This window comes from Punica granatum, chromosome 5 (assembly GCF_007655135.1).
Source record: "Punica granatum isolate Tunisia-2019 chromosome 5, ASM765513v2, whole genome shotgun sequence".
Classification (NCBI taxonomy): domain Eukaryota; kingdom Viridiplantae; phylum Streptophyta; class Magnoliopsida; order Myrtales; family Lythraceae; genus Punica; species Punica granatum.
The window spans coordinates 17,644,920-17,672,797 of record NC_045131.1 but is presented as its reverse complement, the minus strand read 5'-3'; the positions used below and the strand labels follow the sequence as shown (position 1 = coordinate 17,672,797).

Below are 27,878 nucleotides of genomic sequence, written 5' to 3'. Positions count from 1 at the left end.
TAGAGGTTTTGAACAGGCGTCAGGGATAGCAAGGTTACGTCAATTGTATCATTATACTTACCTTACGTGTTTTCAAATATATTTTCCTTTACTGTTTACTCTGAAAAATCCCTCCAATATTCCTAGTGATGTAATTTTCTTTTTTTCGAGCATTTAATCATGTACACGCTTTTACCTTATGATAAAATTCTCATTCCTTTCGGAAAAAGAATAAAAAATTAGACTCACAATTTCATCACATGTATAAGAATGCTGAGAGGGAGAGAGTGGGGTTTCCATTGGAATTCGTAAGTTGTGATTGGTTACGGTATTTGAGGGGAATGCCAGCCGCCCCGTTTCGAAGGTTTATCGCCTTCCTCTTCTCCTCTCCCCCTCCTCTCTCTCTCTCTCTCTCTCTCTCTCTCTCCTCTCTCTCTCTCTCTCTCTATGCTTTTCTTCTTTATGGGCTCTGTGTGTGTTTATACTTTAGTTCTCCAGTTCTGTCTAGCATTTCTCGGGCGGCCCACTTGAATACGAGTATTTGTGAGTGAGACAGACATTGGCATAGTTATCCCGATGTCGGTCGAATAGATTAGAGAGTCATTCCTCGATCCGCCATGGCTCTTGCAGTTTTCTGTAGTACCATACCATCCAATCCCTAATACACTGTTCTACTAATGTCTTGGCAGAGTGAGCAATTAATGGACCATAATTAGTTCGGCTACCGATAGATTAAGCTGACCCTGCAGATATAAGGGCGAGGCGGCGGCAGGCATTGGTGATTGGGTAGACTACCATCGGAGAAAACAGAAGAGTGGAGGCAGGGCTGCTCAGCAACGAGGATGAGGGCTGCAGTGGTCGGTGCAGGCGTCAGCGGGCTGGTGTCGGCCTTCGTGCTGGCGGAGGCTGGGGTGGAAGTAGTGCTGTACGAGAAAGAGGACTATCTCGGGGGCCACGCGAACACTGTGAGCTTCGACGGTGTTGACTTGGACCTCGGCTTCATGGTCTTCAATCGTGTAAGTCCTCTCATCTTCTCCGGTCCCTCTCCCCTCCTTTACCCGAATTTACCGTGAATGTGATGATGACCACGGCGCGACACCGCGGCTTGGGTATGCTTATTCTGATTTTGCCAATGACATTTTTCTTTCAACGTTACTGCTCCATACTTGCATTTCGTACTTCTATTTTTGAAAAGAGCTGTTTATGGTAATGACCTTGGCCCGCCATGACCGATAGGATTGTTACATACCGTCATACGATAGGTGGGATACCTCAACTTCGCAGCCAAAGCAGTACCACTTATGTAGGAGACCAATAGGGTAATAAGTTCGGGCGAAATCTTTTGGAGTTGCATGCTATACATACATTTTCATTCGTTGAAATTATGAATATTGTTAGTTGGATACGTTAGAAAGTGCTTCTATTCCCGGAGATGGTATCTGATAGGATCCAGCAATCACCTAAATGGGTATTATATGGGCTTATACGGTTCGGATTCATTTTCACTTAAAAACTCAAGTTTATAAGTGGTGGTATCCAAGTCTTATATAAACCAATGGTTGTTCTTTTATCTTTTCAATGTTGGATTATAATTCCCAACACTCGCTCTCACGTGCAACGTGTGGTCTATTTTTACTTACACGTTGTCACGTGTCCTTGAACATCAGTCCTCAACAACTGATCTCGAGCCGGGCTCATCTTCCATGCTCGAGCGAGGGGACTAACACGAGGCGCTCTTTTGGTTGCTCTCAAAATTGAGTCGGCCTAATGTGAGCCCACATAACTAAGGCCAATTCGTAATTGATTTGTGTTCACCATTTATGACGGTCATTGGTGGACCACTCTATTTCCAATTGATCAGATCTTCACATTTTCAGTTTGAAATTTGTCGTAGTTAAAACTAGTTTCCATCCTTTGTGTTGTAACATATTCACTTCTTCATATTTTATACTAAAATCTAAAATTCAATCATGAAAAGTTTTCTTAAATAAGATTCCATTTTCATAAATTGAGTTTCTAAAGTACTTCAAATATTTATAGAATTATCATTTTTTTATTAATAATATATAAAGATTTTAATTAAATTATAATTTTATGTAAATAATTAACTGATTACAATATTTGATTTATATGATATCCTTGATTATAGTTACATGGAAATATTATTGTCTCTTCCAATTTTAGTTAAAAGTAGTTAATTAATTTATCTAACTTGTTTATTAAAAGTAAAAGAAAAGGGAAACGGAGTTCACAATCTGAAATTCCTAATAATGACAATCGTAATTATATTATATAATGCTAACTAACCATTTGTGGTAAAAAAAAATTTCACAAAAATTAATTATAGGGTTCTCTTTGTATTTATTTATTTATTTTTCCTTTGGTTGGACTCCTTTGTGAATGATATTTCAAAATTTTCCTTTTATTAGTATAAGTGTTATCGTCTTTTCAATTTCATTATTATAAATTTTCTCATTTCATACACTCCTTTTGAATCGATTCTTCTAATAAATGATTTCAATTAAATTTATTTTAGTTTGGTTAAATTCAATTCAGTTGAATTACGACCGAAATTATGCCACTTGAGAAAATAATAAATTTGGCTAAAATGAATCAAATAATGTGGTTTAAAGGACATTTTAGAATAGAGTGATCTATTTGCAAAGGATTTTGAAATTTTATATTAAGGTGGTTGGTTTCGAATAAATTGCATTCCGGCCAAATGTCATTGATTTTGGTCCGATTTAAATTAAAATATAAACCTATATTCTCAGAAAAAGCTTGTTTCTTTTGTATTTTAAGTAATAAAATTCATTTTTTTTTTGCTTTGAAGTAATAAAATTCAATCCAACTCTTACCAAATGAATTGATGTATTGCATTCAAGCGAAACAAAAAAAAAAAAAAGAATTGATGTATTGTACTTGGAAGATTCAATCAAAGACATGAACCAGGGAAAAAATATTAATTACGTGTTACTTATTCATTTTTAATGAATTATAATTAATTAAAATATTTATAAGTCAAACACGTTGTGGGATAAATTTCTCACTTTTTAAGAATTTTAATTCACTATCATGCAGTTAAGTGATGGTGTAATCCACTACAAATATATATGGTCGGCCGTTTTCGTTTTGTGGGGGAGCGTTCCGGGGATGATGCTTCGCTGGAAGCATCTGTCATTATTGTACGGGTTTTTGAGAAGAGGGTCTTGATGTGGGGTCCCCTGGCGTCGGACTTTTGGATGGTGGACGATCGGTCTACTCGGTGATAATGTTTGGGCTCAGTGGGCCCCACCCATGACAGTAACGTAAGCTTGCTCCCGTCCATGCAACATCCTGGGAACGACATTTTGACACGTAACTGGGCCCAAAAGTCCCTCTCCACAAGTAGGCCCCATCTCACTTTTCACGTTTAATTGAATCTGGATTGATACCGATGGGCAGGGCAGCACCTAAAATTCATGTCAAACAGTTAAGTTTCGTGACCTTTTAAGAAAAGAGACACACTGAAGATGCACGTATGATCCATATATATTTCGCTTGTAAAATATCAGATGATTAATTTATAGTTCAAGTAAATTTTATAAAAAGTTAGGAAAGTCCTTGAGGTTTAACCCAATGGCGTTGGTGTGATGGTTAAAATAAGTGACTTTCTTAGTGAAGTCTTAGATTTAAGCCATCTCATAAAATATATAAGAAAATACTTTCTTTTAGACCACATGTATGGCCTGTAGTTGGATTTAATTGTCCCGTGAGCTTATGATGTGGACTATGGGATCCCCTAGATTATTAAAAAAATTACTTAAGGTCTAGTAATTAACTTGAAAAATATATCTAATTACATACATATTTCTTTTTCGATTACAAAAAAAGACTCATGGGTCTAATATAGTGAAATAAAAATTTTAAACATCTAATAAAGATGTGCAAATGATCCCATCGGATTATTGAATCCGGAACCTCTTAGTCACCAGACGATAACGCGCGACACTGTACTACATTCTCTTTATCGTATATATACTTCTCAACCAATGAATTGTATACCAACCATAAGTTTCTCCTCCACGAGAGGAGTTCATGACCCAGTAAAGGGGAAAGTGAAAGTTAGGAATAAGGAAAGAAACGAAGTTTGATGCGAGGGCACTGCTCTCAATTTTGGACAAAAAATTCTTGAATTCGATTTTGATTATTAGGTTTATTTGCACCCTCATACTGTTTTTCTCATATCTATTCCGTTTGATCCTCTTTTATAACCGAAAAAAATAAAAAAAAAAGAGTGTGGAAAGTCTCAGTGATAAAATTCACCATAAAATATTTTCCAAGTTAGGTCCTCCATAACTTGCGCCCATGAAAGAGACCTTGCACTGATGGAAGTGGAAAAGGGCTCAATGTATAAAATTAAAAGTCTCGAATTTGATTTTTATTTGTGGAATTTTGGTTACATCTTAGACCGAGGGACTCAACAGTACGCCTGAAAGAAAAATCTCCTACGTTTCGTAATCCCTTCCATGTCACGTGATTGACTTTTAGTTACGGGCGACCTTGATTAGTAAAGGAATTAAGGGATGTTCATTGGCTGTCCTTCCACCGTCCATTGTCTGATACCATATTCGATACAATAGTACTATATTCCGTAACTTTTAAATTTTTGAGTTGGCCATGAATCTATCTGTAACATGAGCAACAATCTTATAGGAAAACTATACCTATACACTTATAAAATGTATGATACAAAAAATATTAGTTTTTTTTTTCGGTGAAAAATATTAGTTTGGTTTGTTAGTTCAAGCTCAATACAATTTTAGAAGCAGCTCTGTTTTTTTATTTTATTTTATTTATCTATCTTTTTACTTTAGGAGTTGTTTGGCGGTCTATGAATATGTATGTGCTCGCTTTTTATTTTTTGCCTCCATTTCTTGTCTATTTATTATTTTTAAATTGTTATTACCATATATAAAAAATGAGAGCTCCCATGGATCGGTTTCTATCCTCCATTTCCAGTGCGAGGCCAAGGGCTGGCCCGTGATATCGCGGGCCCTTGCGAACGATAAAGGGCAGCCTAAGTGGCCTATTCTTAATGCACTGGAGGGTCCGGGACATGTATTGGTTTGTGGATATGGACAGATCGATGGCAAGCTGCCAGCGGCAGCTTTCCGTCCCGGTTTGATGATCTGAAGCTCTTTCCAGTTTCCATACCCCGGCGTAGTCCCAGCGGGACAGTTCCACATTTCCTCATGTTTATGGACATCCTAGACTGATCTAAACAATATCATATAAAATAAAAAAAAATATATATATACTGAACTAATAACTTGGGTGGCATATTAAGGACACGAACTAATAACCTAGTGGTTATTTGAGTACAGGTAAGCTATCCTAACATGATGGAGTTCTTTGAGAGCCTTGGAATCGAAATGGAGACTTCTGACATGTCATTCTCGGTTAGCCTGGATAAAGGCCGAGACTGTGAATGGGGAAGCAGAAACGGCCTCTCGAGTTTGTTTGCTCAGAAGAAGAACGTACTTAACCTTTACTTTTGGCAGATGATACGTGAAATAATCAAGTTTAAGGAGGACGTCCTAAGGCAAGCGATTTAATCGTCAAGCTCATCTGGTCTGTGATAAGGTTTCTCCCATTGTTGAGCTTCTAATCATCTTTGTCTTTCTGTTTTATTTTTGGGATTTTCAGTTACCTCGAAGTGCTTGAGAACAACCTTGACATCAACCGGAATGAGACTTTGGGGCAGTTCATTAAGTCCCGTGGTTACTCTGAGCTTTTTCAGAAAGCCTATCTGGTAGGTTCCTCACGTGTTTATGGCACTACCTGATATGGAAACACCTTTCAAATATATAACGGTTTATGGTTAATATTACAGATTCCGATATGTGGCTCAATTTGGTCTTGTCCTTCTGAAGGAGTCATGAGCTTTTCTGCTTTCTCCGTTCTGTCGTTTTGCCGCAATCATCATCTACTTCAGGTACTTATTATGCTTCAGAAAGTGCAAAGATTAACGATTTGAAAGTACGAATCAACTTCATTTCTGCCGTTTATTTTGATAACCATCAACAGAAATATATTTTTCACTTATTCCATTCTTTGTTACCTATGAAGGAAACTTTCTTCTTGGATTCTGGTTCACTTTGGGGTCTGTTAACGTTAATCAGTTCTTTGTGTAGATATTTGGCCGCCCTCAGTGGCTCACTGTTAGTAGACGTTCGCAAACTTACGTCAGGAAGGTAATAGTTTCCTCATGTCTTTTCCCTTCTTTCACTATCATCGAGGCTGTTTAAATATCAAGATTGACATGAAGTTAATTCTGTTCCTCGGGTAAATTCCAAATTCAGGTGAGAGAAGTGCTGGAGAGCAGGGGTTGTCAAATTAAAAGGGGCAGTGATGTGCAGTCTGTTTTAACCTCCAACAACCGTAAGTAGCTTAAATCCAAATTCTTGTTCATCAATAGAAAGGAAAGGAAGAAAAACATTGCACTGATAAAATGCCGCTGGCTTCAACAGGATGCACCGTGATATGCTCCGACGGTTCACAAGAAACATATGATGGATGCATCATTGCTGCCCATGCGCCGGATGCACTCCGAATGTTGGGGAATGAAGCAACTTTCGATGAAAGGAGAATCATCGGTGCTTTCCAATATGCCTACAGGTACTTGGCTTTTTTCTTGTATGACAAGTTACAGTGTTCGTTTACAAACATACATGTGCCTACAGGTACTTGGCTTTTTCTTGAATGACAAGTTACAGTGTTCGTTTACAAACATATATAGCTATTTTTCAACTAAAGCAGCATCCTGTTAAGTGGATTGATGCACCAGAAACACAGTATTTTGTTTCATTTCTTTTCTCCTTTCTCCTTTTTCTCCGGTGGTAAGTGTACAGAATGCACAATCAAAATTTTTTACACTTTCATTGGCAGCGATATTTATCTTCATCGTGACGAAAGTTTCATGCCCAAAAACCCAGCTGCATGGAGTGCGTGGAATTTTCTCGGGAGTACAGAAAGTAAAGTATGCCTAACATACTGGCTCAATGTGCTTCAGGTCTGTCATTTCGTTCCTTTTCAGAGAAAAATTCGCATTCCCATAACCCTCTACCGCATCTTGATTTTCAAGTTAGTGAAGTTCAGTGTCCATTAAAGTCCATATTGTATCGTCTGCTACCTTGACCTTGAGATATGTCTTATAACTGCTTACTTGCTTTATTCTCTATTTGCAGAATCTTGGAGAAACAAAACTGCCATTTCTAGTGACTCTCAATCCTTCCGAGAAACCTGAACGTACCCTACTGAAGTGGTCCACTGGGCACCCGGTTCCATCTGTTGCCGCATCCAAGGCTTCTCTCGAGCTAAATACTATTCAAGGAAGACGAGGAATTTGGTTTTGTGGAGCATACCAAGGTGAGCGACTCGGAATAAGTCGTTAGAGGCCAATTTTCTCGACAGCTCCCATTATAATAATAATGGGGCAGCCAGCAATAAGTGTCAGAACATGATCTAAGACTTCTCTATCTTTTTGTTCAGGCTATGGTTTCCACGAGGATGGCCTCAAGGTTGAAATCTGGCTCTCTCTGTCAAGGCACATTATATGTTTATATCGATTCTAGACATGCGACAATTGAGACATAATTCTTTGTTTTTCTTGTTTAATCGTAACCAAGTTATACATTTAGGCAGGAATGGTTGCAGCCCATGGAATGATTGGCCAGCGTTGCTCCATCCTACAGAACCCGAAACACATGGTACCTTCTCTTATGGAGACAGGAGCCCGCCTTTTTGTTACTAGTTTCCTCAGACGTTATATTTCCACTGGCTCTGTAATGTGAGACCACTTCACTTGTTGTGATAGTTTCACGCCCATTTTGATATCTCTACTTCCACTCCTGCTTTCATGCACTCAATCATCGAATTCAGTTCAAATGTGTTGTCTTGTTTCACAGTTTGTTGGAGGAAGGAGGCACAGTATTTACTTTTGAAGGATCCCTTAGAAAATGCCCTTTAAGAGTCACTTTAAGGATCAACAGTCCACAGTTTTACTGGAAGGTTAGCTCTTTGCTTTGCTTGTAGACTGAGTAACATATCTGTTTTTTGATTTCGCATAATGAGAAGAAACTTCCTCTGCTGACGTTGATAAGTATTGTGTTTTCATCGCAGGTGATGACTCAGGCTGATTTAGGCCTTGCAGATGCTTATATTAATGGTGACTTCTCATTCGTAAATAAGGATGACGGTCTTCTAAATCTTTTCCAGGTAGACAAATTTACTCATCCAAAAATACAATACCTTCGCTTTGCAACCATCTCCTATTTACATCCTAACTAACATGAAATTTCTGCAGAGTCTTATAGTTAATAGAGATTCTGATTCTTCTGTTTCAAAGTCATCCTCGAAAAGGTACATCTTGTTACTTTGACTGAAAATGAGTCGAAGTTAAAGTTTGTATTCTGAAATCAGTCTTATTAAGTAATGTCCATATTCTTGTTTTCAGGGGATGGTGGACTCCGATGTTATTCACAGCTGGTATAGCATCAGCAAAGTACTTCTTCAAGCATGTTTCCCGGCAGAATACCCTCACACAAGCTCGAAGGAATATCTCTCGCCATTATGACCTGGTACTGTATTCGATCGAGACGACATACTTCTTCTTGAATAATATACCTTCTAACCCCAACAGGAGCTGGGTTACTTATATTTATTTCGTTGTTGTGCAGAGCAATGAACTATTTTCTTTGTTCTTGGACGAGACAATGACGTACTCTTGCGGAATATTCAAGGTCAGATACATTGGATTTTGTTTTATTTTATCTTCACCATGACATTTTAAAGAATAAATCATTTGGGAAATATCTTTTGTCCCCGCAGATGGCCGATGAAGACTTAAAATCAGCACAGATGAGAAAAATCTCTCTACTGATCAAGAAGGTAATCTTCCTAATAGCTCTATTTGTATATCTTACTAGGTTATTGTGTTTTAGAAGTTGTAACTGTGCTTGTAAAACATAATCATAGGCAAGAATCGAGAAGCATCATGAGGTTCTCGAGATAGGGTGTGGTTGGGGAAGCTTAGCAATGGAAGTGGTCAGACGAACTGGGTGCAAGTACACTGGCATCACCTTGTCTGAAGAGCAGCTGAAATATGCCGAAATGAAAGTCAAAGAAGCTGGTCTTCAGGTTAAAATTTTTCCAATCATATTTCTCCACTTTCATGAAATCTAACTTGAGTTGTTATCCATTGTCACAACTTTTATGGTACCTAAAGAAGAAATAATAGGGAAATCAACATGTCGATCATGCCATGTAGTATGTCTATGTATACTTACCTTCAATTGCTGCTCTCAGGACCGTATCAGATTTCTTCTCACTGATTATCGTCAAATGCCTCCTGGCTACAAATACAATCGGATCATCTCCTGGTGAACTTCCACTTGTTTGTCTTTTAATGAACAATATATATGATCAGACACTGGTTGCTAGTGATGGGAAATTCTCATGACACTTAATAGCGTTCTGCAGTGAGATGCTCGAAGCAGTAGGCCATGAATACATGGAAGATTTCTTCGGCTGTATTGAATCGGTTCTAGCTGAAGATGGACTCTTTGTTTTACAGGTGAGATTTTAGTACGAAAACTATCCATCAGCTCACAATTTAGTCCATTAGCATTACTCGATAATTTTGCATTTGATTTGAACAATGATCAATTTGTCTTCAGCTGGTATGTCAAACTGCAGACTGTTTTTATTATATAAACAAGCAGAGATTATATTAACATTTTTCTCATTGGGATTCTTGGACAGTTTATATCAATTCCGGATGAACGTTATGATGAGTACTGGCGAAGTTCCGATTTCATAAAGGAATACATATTCCCTGGAGGCTGCTTGCCTTCGTTGAGCAGAGTAACGTCAGCCATGGCCTCTGCTTCAAGACTCTGGTATAACAAAAAGATTCCTTTGTAAAAGCCAGTTTCCAGTTTATAGCTTCACTTGCATCCGTTTATTCACCGTCTTGAGAAAAATGTTATGCATGAGTGCAGCGTTGAGCATCTGGAAAATATAGGGATTCATTACTACCAAACACTCCGATGCTGGCGAAAAAATTTCATGGGAAAACAGAGGTATTGTTGATGAGAGTATTGCTTAGTTACCACTGTCTATGGATTAATTTCCCTCGGAACTGTTAATTTCTATCAATTACGCTCTTTGAAGCATAAGTTAAGAGTTCTATGCAGATTGGCCTGCCTGTATATACAGCAAAACGACGGAGCTCCAGTTGTGAGAAATTGCTGGACTAAGGTTTACAGTTCTTTCAAATTTTGTGTTGCTTTCAGGGAAATTCAGGAGCTCGGATTCAACGAGAAATTCATCCGGACATGGGAGTATTATTTCGACTACTGTGCTGCGGGGTTCAAGACCCATACTCTTGGAAATTACCAGGTAACATTTTATCAGCATCACGAAAGAGGCAGTAGTAGTAATTCTATTATACTGTGTTTTTTGATCTTATTGTTTCAGAAACCACGGAAAAGAAAGGTAGCAGAGAGGATTTTGATGTCTTTAATGTTATTTCTTTTTGTTCGAGATTCAGATTGTGTTTTCTCGCCCTGGAAACGATTCTGCGTTCAGCAATCCTTACGAGACCTTTCCTTCAGCAATATGATCGACCCGTCCGCTGTTCGGGATGGAAAGATGATTAGATGAGCTTAAAAGACTATGTCAAATTCATTGTAATCTTTTTTGTTGCCCTGTTGATTATTTTGTTCAGTTCCATTTTCTTTTGGAGTGACATAGATTGTGAGCTACAGTTTTTTATTATTTTTTCCATTCTATAAAGATCATCGTGTGCATCTTTTCCGCAGATTGTAGTTTCGACCCCTTGAGTCTCTCCCGTTCTCCGGCAACTTGTTGAAGCTCTCCTCCTCTCAAATACAAAGATTTCATTTGTGTCAGTAAGAATGGCTAGCTAGTCGTCCACAATTGAATCCAATTTTTTCTATTATCTCCATGTCTGTAATAGTGCAAAAGGGAGGCTCGTTTCTAAGTTCAGGAATGGTGGAATAGTGGCGTTGAGTTACTCAACCTTTGTCTTAGGATTCCTTGATCATCCAACTCAAGTCATACTATACCATCCCCCTCTCGCAGAAGTCTACTGGTGGATTTAGATTGATCCTAACTGCATCGTCATCAGCCTATGTCTATGAAATCGAACGCGGACTGTCATGAGGAAAGGTATGACAAGCAAATATTTGCATAAATTTACAATGTGTTGGTGTTGATTGCAATTTGAGATTTGGTCATTGCAACAGCCGAAAATTGTTCGTTCGAGCAGCACAGAGCAACACGCTGAATCTTACAAATATGTCTGGAAATACTTAAGTTTCGTTTCGTTTGGTTTCGCAATCGGATTTTAACAGTACGTTTGGTTTCAGAATTAAAGTAACTGTGATTTTGATTATGAAAAAAGACAAATGAGATGTAATTATAAATTTGACTTGTGAAAAGTATGTTTTTGTTGTGTAGTGTGTTAAGTTAAAGTTAAAGTTAAAATTTTTTACGTGTTTTTGTTGCGTAGTGTGTTGAGTTAAAGTTAAAGTTAAAAGAGCTAAATCTACAAAAATTGTTTACGATATTTTGAAGAAGGTAGGATTTTTACAAAATTTTAATCAAACGAAAGTTAATTAATAAAATAAATTATAAAAAAGGGGTGCGAGTGGTCCATCCACAAGTTTTTCAGCCATTATAGCAATATGAATTAGTACCTTTTGTACGTGTAATTTTGTGTATATTTTAAAATAAATTTAATATTAGTATTTTTTTCTATAAAGTTTCATTTGTAAGTGTTCCAACCATTATATATTATACATAAATACGTATTAGTACATCATGTATGTGTAATTTTTTAATAATATTGGTTAAATTTATTTTTAAAATAAGAAAATTAGAGTAAGAAAATTTAAAAATTTTAGGTGAATTAATTTAAATAGGCTTCTCATAATCATATGCTTGAGATATGGCGACTCTTAGTGAACCAATGTGTCAAGCATTTGAGAAGCTTGAAATGCCACATGACAGAAATGAGTTCCAATCATTATATATTATATTTTGATTATATATAGTATATAGAGTGGTATTAGTACCTCTTGTACTGTAGTTTTTTAATAATCTTGGTTAAATTTAATTTAGTACAAAGAAAAATAGAGTAAAAAATTTAGGAATTTAGGTGAATTAATTTAAATAGACTTCTCATATGTTTGACATATGACAACTCTCGGTGAATGGATGTGTCAAACATTTGAGAAGCTCGGAATCCCATATGGTGGAACCTCATTAAATTTTCCAGCCATTATATGATATATATATATATATATATATTTGGTATTAAGAGGGATCCATGGATAATCCCTCTCAAATTCGCCCTTTGTGATGTTTACCCAAGATTTTGCGAGGGATCCATTATAAATCATTTTCAAGGGAAAAATCCCTCGCAAATCAAACTCGTGTCCGACGCTTGGCATTCACACACCTTACCACCTGAGGTATTCCCTTTGTCTTGTCATTTCTTTACAATTTACTTTATTTATTATTTATCTATAAAATCTTTAATATAAAATTAGAATGATAAATTGCACTGGTAGCCTAAAAAGTTTTATAAATGTTTCAAGTTGGTCCAAAAAGTTTTTTTTCATACTTCATGGTACAAAATGTTTCAAAACCGTTTCTTTATTGTACATTCTGTCAATTCATGATTGACGCCGTTAGAAAATACTGACGTGGCAATAACTTTTCAAAAAAAAATATTTTTTAATTAAAATTTCAAATTTTTAAAAATTTTAAAATGACCTAAATTTTTTAAACATTTTCAATTTTATCCCAACTTTCTCGCTCTCACCACTGTTCATCGTCTTCCTCCACCCCTCCATTGTCAACCTTCTCTCTCCCACCACTGTTCATCGTCTTCCTCCACCCTCCACTGTTCATCAATGTTCATCATTAGAGGCCGAGTCGAAGGCACGGCGATTCTTAGCGTTCCGGCGATTCTTCGAATCGACAAAGCACGACTTCTGAGGCTTCGGGAGTCCAAGAAGCGCGACCTAGGACTAAGAATCGCTGTGTCTGCACCTCCTCGCGCGCTCTTCTTCTTCTTCCATCTATGGTTCCTTGCTGACTCTATTTCTTTATTGCGCTCCAATTGCTCGACGAAATGCCTGAGCAATGCTCTCCCTTGCCTCCGCATCCCCCAACCTCACCTTCCCGTCCGTCCTCCTAGACTTCGCCCCAACAAGTCTCCCCCTTTCCTCTTCTTCCCCGACGCGGACCCAGGAGGAGGAGACCCCGTTCTCTGTTGGGTGCGGAGGGCATTGAGGGGGCGAGGAATTGGTGCGAGATTTGTCAGGTTCCTGGGCTCGTGAGGAGGTGCAAGAGGAAGCAGGACGGCGAGGTGGATACGAATATTGCCCCGGAGGCTGAGATTATGGAGTTCATGAAGGACTCCGAGAACCCCAACTTGTTCCCTACCAAGAAGCAGCTTCTCCATGCTGGGAGGGCGGATTTCGTGGAGGCGATTTCGCGGCGGGGTGGGTGGCTTTCTCTGGGCTGGGACTTGGAATCTGAAGAGGGGAGTGGCTATTGCCCTTATGATGTTGATTTCGGGGAGGAATCGGATGCTGGGTCAATAGGGAAGACGATGAACAGTGATGAACAGTGAAGGGAAAGGTTGAGATAAAATTGAAAAAATTGAAAAAATTTAGATCATTTTGAAATTTAAAAAAATTTGGAGTTTTAATTAAAATTAAAAAATATTTTTTATTAAAAGTTTCTTACCATGTCAGTATTTTCTAACGGCGTCAATCATGAATTGACGGAATATACTATAAAGAAACGGTTTTGAAACATTTTGTACCGTTAAATAGCAAAAAAAACTTTTTGGACTAACTTGAAACATTTATGAAACATTTTGGACCACAAGTGCAATTTATCCAAAATTAGTATTCATTTCTTTAACTTTGGTAATTTTTGAACAGTTTCTAGGAAATTAATATTTGTAAACTTATGGACTTTTTTCATTCGAGAAAAACTAATATACACTTGTGTAGATTTTTTGGTGAAAGAAAGAGAAATTTTAAATGTGATAGTAAAAAGGAGTACAAAAGGAAAGGGAGGATTTGATCTTCCGAATCCGAAAGAGAGGTAATCATAGAGTAGTCTTAACTTATCATGACATTCTTGTCTTAACTTGTTACTTTAATTTACTAATACTAGTGTTTGGAACTCGCGCTTCGCGATGGCATAATTTGTTAACTTAATATTTCACTCTTCCCCAATTATTATTGAAAAGAGAAAATATAACTGAATAAATTTGCCATAATTTTCGTCTCTTATACATATATTAGGACACTTTTAAGATAAGTTAAACTTACATATATAATAAACTTTAAAGTAAACACTAATTGAAGACATTTGATGTGATAGGAGTTTGAATTGATATAACTAAAATGCAAGAGCCAAATTTATATAAAAAAAATATAAAAGAATTATAAATGTCTTCTCTCAAATTTAGACACTATTTTTATACTGTCTTATAAAATGATTCAATGAGTATGATATTAAACATTCAGGGAGTTCAAGTCCAAGGAAGTGCACTTGTTGGGAAAGAGAATAATTTTTAATACCCAATCTCTTTGATTGCAAGAGTAATATCTTCAGCAATTTTAAAATTTCACCAACAAAAAATATTATTTAACGATGTAATTTCATAAATAAGATATTGAAATAAAAGTGTAAGAGTTGTGGATAAAATTCGAATAGCTAAGTATCTAAGAACTAATCAAGTGTGGAAAACTTTATTTAAGAATTAGAGAGAGTATATACTTTCTCAAGTTTAAGCTTTATAGCAGGTAAAGTGATAAAAAAATGAAAAGAAGTCGAAAAGGAAAGAAAAAAATTAAAATATTATATATATGTATTAGTTGAAAGGGAAGAAAAAAATATCATATCATCATTTTTCTATGCATATAATCTTCTACAAATCTATTCGAGCATGACATATAGCAAGCTAAGGAGACTTTATAGAACTCTCCTTTAGCTTATATAAAAGAATATTCAGAATTCACCAAAGTTTTTTCAATAAAAAATGGGGGATTTGAGAGGCAAAAATCCCTCTCAAAGCTATATTAATATATTTTTATTAATCTTGTGGCACACTGGCACTTGGGGGGAATTTGAGCGGGAAAAATCCCTATCAAACGTATATTAATTTCTTTTTTAAAAAAAAATTTCACACTTTGCGAGAGAGATTTGAGAAGGAAAAATTTCTCTCAAGGCTATATTTATTTATTCTTTTCTAATTTTGTGGCACTCTGCCAAAGATTTGAGAGGGAAAAATCTCTCCCAAACTCATATTAATATATTTTTTAAAAATTTTGTTGCCTTTCACAGGGACTTGAGAGGGATCTCAAAGCAATATCAGATTTTTTTTAATATAATTTTCTCACAGTTTGGGAGGGATTTGAGAGAAAAAAACCTTACTCAAAACTATATTAACTTCTTTTCTAATGTTGTCGCACTCCGCGAAAGATTTATCAGAGCTAAAAAAATCCTCGCAAAGCTACATTAATTTTTGCGTAAGGTATGGTTTTCGTCCCTAAAAGATACCATTGCCACGGATTTGGTCCCTCAAAAATTTTTGCCACGGTTTTAGTCCCTCAATCACCATTCTGTCAGATATTTTAGTCTTGTCGTCTTCTTGCACGTACCAACCGTGACGGAAATCTCACGTGGCGGATGAGCTGGACTTAACTCATTTAATGACCCCCCCCCAAATTGCCAAAAACGACGTCGTTCCACTCCTCGATGAAACCAGTTTTTCCATTCCCGCCAAAATCACTCTCTGATGTTGTCGTTTGGGTTTCTAGGTCAAACCGAGAGCCCCAAATATTGTAATCGTTGCACAATTTGATTTGGGTTTGTTGTTATTCACAAATTGAAGAGGCGAAAATTTCAATTGAGGTTGCAGTACACTCAATCGAAGCAATTTAGGGGTGATTCCGTTCCGTTTTTTGGCATTGGTCAGTCAAAATTCCCTTCCCTTTTCACTTTTTGTTGTTGAATTGCAGTTGGAATATGGCAAAAAGCCGACTTTGGTTGTTGTCCCATACTGTTGTGAAGCAAATGTTGTCGAATGGCAGTAGGAAACTTCCAATTTGTTGTCTGCTTTTGTTCCTCCCATCACAACCTTTTACCCTTTTTTTTTCTTTGCTTTGTGGTCCCTTCTTGTCGTCCATGCTCTCTGTTATTGTCCCATTCTTGGTTGTTGTCGTCACTTTTTCTTTGTGGTCCATTCTTCTTGTCGTCAACCGTTTTGTGGTTTACTGCTTTTGGTTCAAAGCAATACTGATTTTTTTTAATACATGTACAGATAATGGATGAAGACTTGTACACGTTGATTTTTCACCATGGGGGTGAGTTAGTCTCTAAACCTCGTGTGCAATATGTTGGTGGAGAAATTGATGTATGGGAGGAGGTAGATATTGACCTAGTATCAAAACCCACAATTGCGAACTTATATGTTGAGCATGGATATAGAAAACCAAAGAAGATCTTGTGGTTGGTTCCCAGTTTAGAAGTGCATGAAGGGCTGAGGGATTTTGAGACAGACCAAGATACTCACACACTGTATGCATCTGTTAGAAATGTAAGAGAAATCGAGTTCTACTTCATCCAAAATGAAGAAGAGATTGTTGTAGCAAAACTTGCAAATCAAGTTCAACAATTTGTAGTTTCTAATGAAAATGACAGTGAAGATAATAATGAAAATGAAGAACAAGATGAAGATGCATGGGAGCTTGAGTCTGATAGTTTAGATGATGGTGATTCAGATGATGCATGGGTACCAGGGCAAGATGGGGATGAACATGATGACTGTACCAAGGCAGGGGAAGGTGGAGGGGGTGCAGCAGTGGACAAAACAGTGGAAGAAGCATGGGAAAAAGGTGGAGAAGGAACTAACATGGCTGAATCTTCTCGTGTAAGAAGACCTAAATAGAGAGCTTGCAATGCACTGAACAGAATAGCTGAGGAAGAACCATCTGATTATCAAGCTTCTGATGAATTTGTAGAGGAGACCGAGTATCACTCTAAAGATTTGCAAAGTCTAAAGGGAAGTGATGATGAATCTGAAAAGAGGCCTGCATTATTTCACGAGAATGCGGAACATGGTCAAGTGCAGCTGCAATTGGATATGTTATTTCCTAGCTTGCAGGTTTTCAAAGAGGTTGTGAAAGATTACACAGTTTCCATTGGGAGAGAAATGATTATGAATAAGAATGATAAGGTAAGATGTAGATTCAAGTGTCAACCTAGTTGTGAGTGAAAGGCATTATGTTCTTGGTCAGAACCTTATGGGGCTTTTCAGCTGAAGAAGTTTATTCCCAATCACAGTTGCTCCAGGAAGTTGCAGAATAAGCAAGTAGACAGCAAATGGATTGTTGAGAAGCTGGTAAACCAACTAAGAAGGATGCCTAACATGACTGGAGGGAATGCATATAAATATTTATCTGAGGTATACTCCATTAAAGTTTGTAAATGGAAGATATACAATGCCTTGCGAATTACAAAAAAGCTTGTTCAAGGCTGTGAAGAGAAGCAATATACCAGATTAAGATATTACTGTGGAGAGATTATAGCAAGCAACCCGAGTTCCGGTGCAGTAATTGGGGTTGACAGACCAAACTCGAGCTTCCCTCCCATAGTTGATAGGATATACATATGCTTTGATGCAAGTAAGAGGGTGTTGCTAGTTGGGTGCAGACCTCTGATAGGATTAGATGGGTGCTTCTTGAAGGGCTACTATAGAGGCACTTTGCTAGTTGTTGTCACTCAGGATCCAAACCACTCCTTCTATGTAATAGCATATGGAGTTGTCGAACATGAGACTAAAGACAGTTGGAGCTAGTTCCTGGGAAGGCTATTTGAAGACATTGGAGATCCAAGGGAACATGGTTGGAAGTTCATATCAGACATGCAAAAAGGTGATTGTCTTTTGGTTCATATTGCAGTTTCAGTTTCCATATATTTATGTATGGACCTAACTATTACTCTCTATATTTTCTTTGACAAGGCCTTAGGGAGACAATTAAGGAATTATGCCCTGACACAAATTGATGCAAATCGTAGCACGACTTCAAAGGATCCAGTTCAAGTTCCAATTGAACCGATTACACGAGCACGAGCAAAGAAGTTTAAAGATGAACTCAACGGCCTGATTCAAGAGGTTTGGGCTCAAGCAAATTCGTGGAGGCCCATTGGACATGAATCATGTGATCAACAAAGATCTATTAACATGATTCAAGTTATAAAAGATTTCGGGCAATGCTAAATTCAGCAAGTGTTTGAAGAAGCTTCTAGAATATTTGATGATTAAGAGAAGATATCATCAGATTTGTTTAAAGTTTAAATCTCATGGAGATATTCTCGAGATATTTAGATTTCATATCTTTATAGATTATGTCATATCTCTATCGATATTTTAGGTTTTATTTTCCTTATCTATAGGAGGAGATATGGCCATATTAGGATTACTTTATGTCTATATATATTCATCTTAGTGAATTTTAATAAAAAAGGAACATTCAGAAAATTGTGAGAGTATTCTCTTTGGTTCTTGAAGAACTAATTCGAACTTATCGGAAATTTTCGTAGCGTTCATCATCGACTTATCAAACGGCTTTCCACCACCGTTTGTGGCGTCATCATCGACTTATCAAACGGCTTTCCATCACCGTTTGTGGCGTCTTCCTATATACCGAGGTTCTTGTTTCGCAATAAATAACGGGTTGAGGTCAGTTATACCAAGATTCTTGTTTATGTCGTAAACAACAGGTCGAGGGTTTGTCAATCAAATCTGACCGTGGAACGATCTTGGGTTCATTTAGTTGTCGAGTCTCGTCATTCTTGGCGGGAACCGCATCACAAATCACAGGTTCTGTGTGAAATATCTAGAAGCAAATGTTTGGAAAAATTGGTATCACAAATCAACTAGAGCTATGGCAATGTGACATATCAAACACCATGGGAGAGTTTGAAAGGCATTTTGAGGAGCTTAAATGTATCAATGAGGAAGCCTATGAATATCTCCAGTTGTTGGATAAGCATAGCTGGACCAGAGCAGCCTTCAAAGCACATACCAAGAACCAGAGCCTGTGCAATAACATGTCTGAGCAATTCAATGCTGCTATTTTGAAGTATCGAGGAAGACCTATCATCAACATGTTGGAGGAGATCAGGTTATATTTGATGAGGAAGATGAACTCTAGTATGAATCAAATTGCAAGATATGGAGGTCCAATCACACCAACTGACCGGTCAAAGTTAGAAATAGTAAAGAAGGATAGTCACGAATGGCATGTTATTTAGGCTGGAGACCCTGACTTTGCAAGGTTTCAAGTCCAACATATATACAGCAGCAACCATCGGCATATTGTTGACTTGAAGATGTCGACATGTTCTTATAGAGAGTAGGATTTGTGTGGGATCCCTTGTAAGCATGCAGTATCATGTATGCAGGTTGTTGGCATTGATGCAGAGAAGCATGTCAATCCTTGCTATTCTAAATAAACATGGGAGATGATTTATGCTCCATATATTGCTCCACTGAAAGGTGAAGATCAATGGATGAAGGTTGGTGTAGAACCTATTGAGGCTCCAAGATTTGTCAAGGGTGGTGGTCATCCAAAAAAGAAAAGGTCCAAGGCTACTGATGTGCCTCAAAACCCATAGAAGTCTAAAAGGAAGTATAATGAAATACAATGTGGAAGGTGTGGTGAGAAAGGACATAATGTGAAGACATGCAAGGGAACAATATCAAAAGATAAGCAAAGGAAGAAGGCTAGGACTGATACCACCCCAAGTACAGGTGCATTATCATCTGAGACTCGGCTTACAGGAGAAGAAGTACATGTATACTGACTTCAACTCTATATTGTCACTCTTTATACTGTTGATCTGTGAAATTGACAAATTATTGCTTTTAGGGAGTGGCATCAAGCATGGTGGAACAGTCAGTGCTTATGTCTCAACAAGCAGATAACATATCTCAGCCAACCATGCCTCCTCCAGCACCAACGAGACCTTAGAAGCTAGCAATCAGAGCATTGATGAGAAAAGCAACAAAATCTCAAAATGATTCAGGCAATGGTTCAGCAACATCAATTTCACCAACTCTGAGTCAGCATTCCATTGCACCAACCACTTTAGTTCATAATATTATTGTGCAGGTGGGTGTTTTGTTCTTATGTGCATGTGGTTGTGCTTGTGCTTGTGTATTTTGGGAAAGGAGTGATGTGCTTCTGCTGGTGTGTTCAGGTTAACTGATGAAGCTTGGTTTTGGTTATGATGTGCTTTTTCTTGTGCTACTAAACGTTGCAGGGAATGTCACCATCCACATGTCAATAGTATGCAAGTGGCCCCTCCAATGCTCATGTTGACTCAGCACCAACTGGACCTAAGAAGCCAGAAAACAAGCAAAAAAAAGATTTCAAGGAAGATAAAGAAGTAGTCTTCTTGTGGGATCATGTTTGTCCACTGAAACCATTTTGTATAGACAAGCCAAATTTTAAGAATTTGGTAATGTTAACAGTATTTGGAATATTTGGCTTTTGATACCATTTTGTATAGAGAAAATGACAGTACATATTTTTTTGTTCATCATATGGGAAGAACAGTACAGATGAATGTGTTAAAAGACTGTGTTATATGATATTAGAAAACTGTGTTATGAAGTTGGTCTTCATCATATGGGAATGGCAGTCCAATTTCACCAACTCTGTTTGATCCCATTTTGCAATGCAAGTTTTCGGAAATTGTATAATTCACCATTCTGTAATATGGTATATACATATTACAAATTGCATATATTCCAATCGACAATACAGACCATAGACAATACAGATGGAAGATGGAGATGGAGATGGAGATGGACAGCAAAATTGCAATATATTCCAATAGACAATACAAACGAAACTATACAGATGGGGATGGAGAGGGCCATATGGACAATAACTTGGCAAACCAATTTCATTAGCAACAACAATACAGACCAACTTGCAAAGTTTCATACAGAGGGCAGAGTTGGATAACAACTTCCAAAAACACCCAACTCATTACTCTAAAACTACCACAGCAATCCAACATATCTTAGCTATGAAAAACAACCCACAATCCAACAAGCTCAGCCGAGCCTCACAAGTTGAAAACACAGCAATCCTCACAACCAACACACTCACTACAACTGTCAAAATCCACCACAGTCTAGTCAGCTTCTTCAATTGAAGCTCACACTTTACAATCTTGTTTTTTAGTAACATCAGATTCCTCTAAAGTTGGTCTTCAGCTGAGGAAGTGTTATGAAGTTGGTCTTCCCACTCAAAATAGCCGCAGGAATGAGCTTCATCCTTCCATAAAGGACACCTGTAAAATGGTCGATCAGGATTTGCAATGGTCTTCGAGATCATCCGACATGCTCTTTGTCCACAATAACAAATAATCGAGCTAGTTCCAGAGATGCTCGAATTACAATTGGAATGACAACTCATGCTCGATTTACGATCGTTGTTCATCTCTTTCCTCTGCAATTGAATTGTAATTGGAGTGGCAAGTGATTAAGGCTTATTTCTCTCACCTGAAACTTCTTCCTTCCTCTGCGATTGAGCTGAAATTCGACTGTCTAGCCTTCAACTTCTTCCTCCAAAGCCTCGAACGTCTTCCTTCCATTATAATTGGAGTAGCCAGCCACGAACTTCTTCCATTCTCTACGATTGAACTGTAATTCGACTGCCCAGCCTCGAACTTCTTCCTTCAAAGCCTCGAACCTCTTCCTTCCTCTGCACTAGATTTGCAATTGGAGTTAGGGTTTCAAATTTGGGGCTTCGATTCGCAATTAGGGCTTGTAATTGGCAAATTGGGGATTTCGGTTAAAGGGACTGCAAAACGCATCGTTTTGTTATTGCGGATTTGAGGTGAACAGCGTCGTGTGGAGGTGGGCAGGCATGACAAGAAGGGAACGACACCGTTTTTGGCAATTTGGGGAGGGTGGTTAATGGAGTTAGGTCCAGCTCATCCGCCACGTGAGATTTCCGTCACGGTTGGCAAGCGCAAGAAGATAGCAGAACTAAAACATCTGACGGAACGGTGATTGAGGGACTAAAACAGTGGAAAATTTTTGAAGGACCAAACCCTTGGCAATGGTATCTTTCAAGGACCAAAACCATATCTGACTCTTAATTTTTTAAAGAACTTTTGCCGCACTTTGCGAGGGATTTGAGTGGAAAAAATCTCTCACAAAGCTATATTAATTTTTTTAATGTTGTCACACTTCGCGGGGATTTGAAAAGGAAAAATCCCCCTCAAAGCTATATATATATATATATATTTAAATACATATATTTTCCTTAAATTCTCAAATCTACCATTTTTTAAACTATAAATTCACAACATTTCGCTCCATTCCCACATCTACTAAAAAGTTAATGGCTCCGTTAAATTTGTTGCTGATGCCATAAATGGTAATGACGTGACAAATGGAATCTGAGCTAGCATTTCTTTTGTTTCATAAAATCATAAACTTTTAATTTATTCTCAAATCTACTAATTCTTTTATTTTTCATAAAATCATAATTTTTTTCCTCTTTTAATTATTTCAAAAATATTGATCCCTTTCTATGATGTGATTTTTTAAATTTCTAGGTGTATTTGCTTCTAACTGTATTTATTAATTGGCCTTACTTGAAATAAAAAAACCTTTTTAAGTTGATTTTCTCAATATACTTCGCTTGAATTATTTGAAATTTTAAATGGATTTCATGTCTTTAATAATGACATCACCAGATATGACCAGCCATGGCCCGGATTTGGATTGTAACATTTAACCATGCAATTTTTTCAAGATATATTTAGCCATGCAATTATAAGTACATATAGAGTCAGATTTCAGCAAGTACTCCTTGAAATTACTTAGTTCTGGAAACTTATATTTTATCACATCGTACTTAATTGAAACTTGCCTTGTTTCCTAGCGGCAGGTCAATTTAATCCTACGGTGGGAAGTAACTATAGTACTCTAGCTACTCGTGTAATTTTTTTCCTAATTTATGTTCTCAATTAAGTGGGATGAAGCATGCCTTGCTTAGTAGGGGCGAGTCAATCTAGTCCAAAAGTGAGAAGTAGTTCTAGTATCCTAACTACCAATAGAATTTTTCTAGTTCCTGCTTCTCATGTAAACAAAAAATAAATTCAACTAAGTGGGAAGTTTGCTTTGCTTATTAGAGGACATGTCAATCTAATCTAAGTAGGTCCAGTCAAACGACATTTAGCTCGTCGAATTCTCTTTTTATTTTATTAAGTATAAGAATGGCCTAAAATAAGATACATGATAGTGTAGAAAATCGTTATAATTTTGTTATGCTAAAATAAAATACAGTAATAATACCACATAATTTAAATAAAATTACGCCAACTTTTTTTGACTTTTTTCTTTCTATTTATGTGGGAAGTAGGAGTAGGAAAAATTCTACTGATCGGTAGGATACCAGAGTGACTTCCCACAGGTGAATTAGATGGAGCAACATTCTCCTAAGTAAGGTAGGCTCCATCCCACGTGAATTTCTTTTTCTTTTTTTTACTTAGAAAGTAGGAGCTGGAGAAAAAACTTTACCCGTGTCCAGGACAGCCACTTCCCATCATTGCGTTATATTGACGTGCCCCCCTACTAAAAGCAATGCAAACTCCATCCAGCTATTGAGGACTATCATGTAAGGTACCATACAAAACCTATTTAAATATTCAAATGATTCGAGAATTCAATATCTATAAAACTGACGTACACTAATCTTTAATTTCAATCAAGACTTATTAATAAATAAAACTAGAAGCAAATATTCCTAAGAATTAAAATATAAATTATTAAAAGGGATAAATTGGTTTATTTATTAAATAATAAAAAAATGAAAAATAAAATTGACGGACATGCTAAAAATTTTAAAGTTGGTGATTTTATGAAATCAAAATATTGGTAGTCTTTGGAAAAACTTAATACCCCGTTTGGTTTTACAATCTGATTTTAAGATTTTAACTATAACTTTAACTCTACTCACTATACAACAAAAATCAACTCTTCCAATTCAAAAAGGTAGGCCCTATATATAAACTCACATACAACTCCATTATACTCAATTTAATTTTTAATACTAAATTCTCTCAATTATTCATTACTTTTTCAACAATTCAACAACACAATCATTATACAATCATCACTTTCTCTTAACTATTCATAACTTTTTCATACTTTTTCTCATAATTCAACAATTCAATCATTACAACCCAATTAAAATCAAAACTAAACTCTGCTTAACTATAAAACCAAACACATAAAAGTTTACAATTTTATGGAAACAAAAGGATGCAAACTCATAACATTTGATGCAATATAGAACGAAGATGTGGTGATAACTCTTGGGATGGAGTTTTAAAGTGTTCAACAATGCAATTAGAGATATGAACATTGCTATGAGGATGGAGTTTGAATATGATAAAACTGATAAGGACAGAGCCAGGGCCTACTATGTTAAGAAGAATTATAATGATAAGAATGCATGCACATGGAGGATTTATTGTGTTAGGAATCCTAAAACAAACTCCTTTCGAGTGAGATGATTTTACAGTGAGCATACATGTTCTAGATTTACAGTGAGCATACATGTTCTAGAAAGATGTAGAATCGATTAATTACAGGATAGGGTAGCTAAGAAGCTGGTCCCTAGGCTAAGGACCCAACTCGACATGACTTCACAACATGTGTATTACTTCTTCATACAACAACATAGAGTTAAGCTTCATGATGCAATGATTTTCAAGGATGTACAATTGGCTCGTCAGATCTGTGAAGGTGAAGAGGAGTATGCTAAGTTTAGGGATTACACACATGAGCTGCTTAGATTTAACCTTGATTCAAGTGTGTACTTGCAGGTGTTGCCTGACACTCATCACTTTGAGAGACTGTACGTATGCTTGGAAGCTTGTAAGAGAGGTTTCTTGGAATGGTGCAGGCCTCTCGCTTACCTAGATAATTGTTTCCTAAAGGGTTACTGTGGGAATAACTACTAGCTGTGGGTAGCCAGGATGAGAACAATTCATTCTACGTGATTGCTTATGCAATTGTTGAGGTAGAGAACAAAAAAAAAAAATTGGACCTGGATTTTAAAGAATCTGATGGAGGACGTAGGAGATCCAGTGCGTAAGAACTACATGCAAAAAGGCTGAGTTATATTCGTTTTTTTTCCCATTTTGGTTTGTGTAAATCTTTTTGGGCCATGAGTGACACACCGATACATCATTTTGGTTGTTATGATAATTACAACAATTTGGCTCCTCAGTAAGACTGCTTCTGCATTGCAGGGTGTGGAAGCTACTCTAGAGGATGTTTGCCATGGCCACGACACATATTTTGCTATAGGCATATATGAGCTAACTTGAGTAAGCATTGGAGAGGTAAGGAGATAAAAGGCGGCCTTTTGGAAATGTGCTCGCACAACAATATCATAGAGATTCAAGGACCACAAGAAAGTTGTAAAGACGCTGAACCTAGAAGCTGAAAAGTGGCTTGGCAGAATGTCCATGTAGAAATGGAGAAGATCGGCATTTGAAATAGACACAAAGAATGATGCATTAACCAGCAACATGTGTGAACAATTCAACAAGAAAATGATGAGAGTCGGGGGCGAACCCATGATAACTTTGTGTGAAGGAGTAAGCGAGTACATCAAGGATACAGGTAACGTTACCAAAGCTCTAAAGCAATGAACAATACCATGTTCAAGGATTCAAGGATAGTTTTTGTTAAACTCTTTTGGTCGTATACAAGGTAACTTTACCAAAGCTCTAAAGCATGTTCTTATGTGAAGTTACTTTGGCATGATAACATGTCCAAGGATTCAAGGATAGTTTTTGTTAGACTCTTTTGGTCGTATACAGGTTACTTTACCAAAGCTCCAAAGCATGTTCTTCTGTGAAATTACTTTGGCATGATAACCGGTAAACTCTTACGTAAAACTCTAGTGAAGTTCCTAATGCAATTATTTTGGTTTTTCCTTATTCTTTGCCAGTATTAAACTTGTTCTTGAAATTTCTACTTAAATCTATAGTTTATATGTCCTTGAAAGTTTAGGTTGAGATGAGCAGAGGAGAGGCCCGAAAAGAGAGTAGCAGAGAACGAAATGCTGAGGGAATGAGAGGGTGAAGGGGAGGAGAGAGAGATGGTATGGATTTGGGGACAGGGATGAGCTATTCCTTTCAAATAGAAGGGAAAAAAGGGGGGAAATAATAAAAAACAAAAGGCAAAATAAATACAAAAAAAACTAGTAAAAAATAAAAGAAAAAGCGGACGTAGAGACCTAATTGATATTGCATCTCACCCCATTTAACACCATTAGTCTCTAAAGTTCAACGGCATTGACCTACTTGAAGTAGCAATGGACTTAACTGATGTGACAAAAGGACCGAACTGATACGCCTGGAACCTCCCTGATGTAGCAAAAAACTTATATGGTGTTGCAAAGGATCCTAGTGATGTAGTAAAAGATCTGAATGATCTTCAAATGACCAATTTGATGATGCCAAAAGATCCAAATGATGTAAAAAGAACCCAATTAATGCAAATTTCATCTAGTATCCAAGTAAATAAAAAAGGTTCAAAACCCAAGTGATGTAAAATCGATATCTCAAGGACTAAATCGCCTATTTATTCTAGTTTTTATCACTCATTTGTTTTCTCGTGTTAGTATTTTCCTAAGGAGTTTCATCACTGAAGTCAACTGCATTTGATCAGTTTTTTTAACACTGTTCTTTAGCGTGCACGCATTTGGTATTACATAATCCGTAAAGGTGCCTCGGTACATAATCTTTTACCCTTTGCTGTCGATGTTCGTTTTATAAGCAGTATAATTAGGGCTGTCAATATTTCACACGACACGATAATACGACACGGATACGACACGAAGTTAAACGGGTTTGGGTTGGACATTTTTGATAATCGGTCTAAACGGGTCCAACCCGTTTAAACACGATTAATAAGCGTGTCTTATCGGGTTGAACCTGTGTAACCCGATTATACACGATTAAACCTGTTTATTTAAACATGTTTAATCGTGTTACTATAATCATGTAACCCGTTCGTTTATGTATTTGGATTTACCAAAATATCCTCATGTAATCCTAACTTCCTAAGTCCCTAACCTAATTTATTTTCCTTTCTTTCATCCAATCCAACACATATCGTGTTAACGTGTAAACATGCCATGTTAACGTGTTCGGATAAACGAGTTAATCGGATAAACATGTCTTGTTAATGTATCCGAGTAACTGAGTTGATCGGATAAACAAGTTGTGTTAACGTGTCCTGATAACGTTTATAATCGAGTCGTATATACGTGTACCTATTATGACACGTTTCGATAAACGTGTTTAAACGTGTCTAAACGGGTTGACACGGATATAAACGTGTCGTGTATGGGTTTCCAAAACCTAACCCGTTTAATAATCGTGTCGTGTACGGGTTATGACTTTGATGACACGAACCCGTTTAGACACGACACGTATAAACACGACACGACACGAATTGCCACCCCTAAGTATAATGCATCTGCTTACTAAACCGGTTTCTGCATGGTAAAAGAAGTCTTAAGGAAAGAGTTTTCTGATGGTCATCCACAATTGTAAGCCGTTCACGCTTTAAAATTACACGATAAACAAAAATATATGTTTTGTGACAGTACAATATCTATGATACTAAACCCGAATTTAACAAACTCAACACAGTTTAAGGAAAGACGACTGGGTGCAACAGAAAA

The 27,878-nt window shown here is 37.0% G+C and overlaps 1 protein-coding gene across 7 annotated transcripts; it reads left to right on the top strand.

The window, feature by feature from the left end:
• Window positions 1-212: 212 nt before the first annotated feature.
• On the top strand, window positions 213-11,264 carry LOC116209481 (tuberculostearic acid methyltransferase UfaA1-like). 7 transcript variants are annotated; one of them, XM_031543128.1, is made up of 25 exons: window positions 213-343; window positions 669-995; window positions 5,346-5,563; window positions 5,668-5,773; window positions 5,855-5,956; window positions 6,156-6,215; window positions 6,324-6,402; window positions 6,492-6,639; window positions 6,910-7,033; window positions 7,209-7,389; window positions 7,513-7,541; window positions 7,662-7,810; window positions 7,929-8,031; window positions 8,143-8,238; window positions 8,327-8,382; window positions 8,477-8,600; window positions 8,700-8,762; window positions 8,851-8,910; window positions 8,998-9,159; window positions 9,328-9,401; window positions 9,502-9,595; window positions 9,784-9,920; window positions 10,023-10,103; window positions 10,317-10,422; window positions 10,574-11,240. In XM_031543128.1, the coding sequence occupies exons 2-25, from the start codon at window positions 822-824 to the stop codon at window positions 10,643-10,645; spliced, it is 2,598 nt and encodes an 865-aa protein (XP_031398988.1). In that variant the 5' UTR covers window positions 213-343; window positions 669-821; the 3' UTR covers window positions 10,646-11,240. The 7 variants fall into 7 exon arrangements, 6 of the variants coding, with proteins under 6 accessions (XP_031398988.1, XP_031398990.1, XP_031398987.1 ...); XM_031543130.1 differs by having other exon boundaries at window positions 265-343; window positions 729-995; XR_004157240.1 differs by lacking the exon at window positions 213-343 and having other exon boundaries at window positions 359-995; window positions 10,574-10,712; window positions 10,845-11,264.
• The last annotated feature ends 16,614 nt before the right edge of the window (window positions 11,265-27,878 follow it).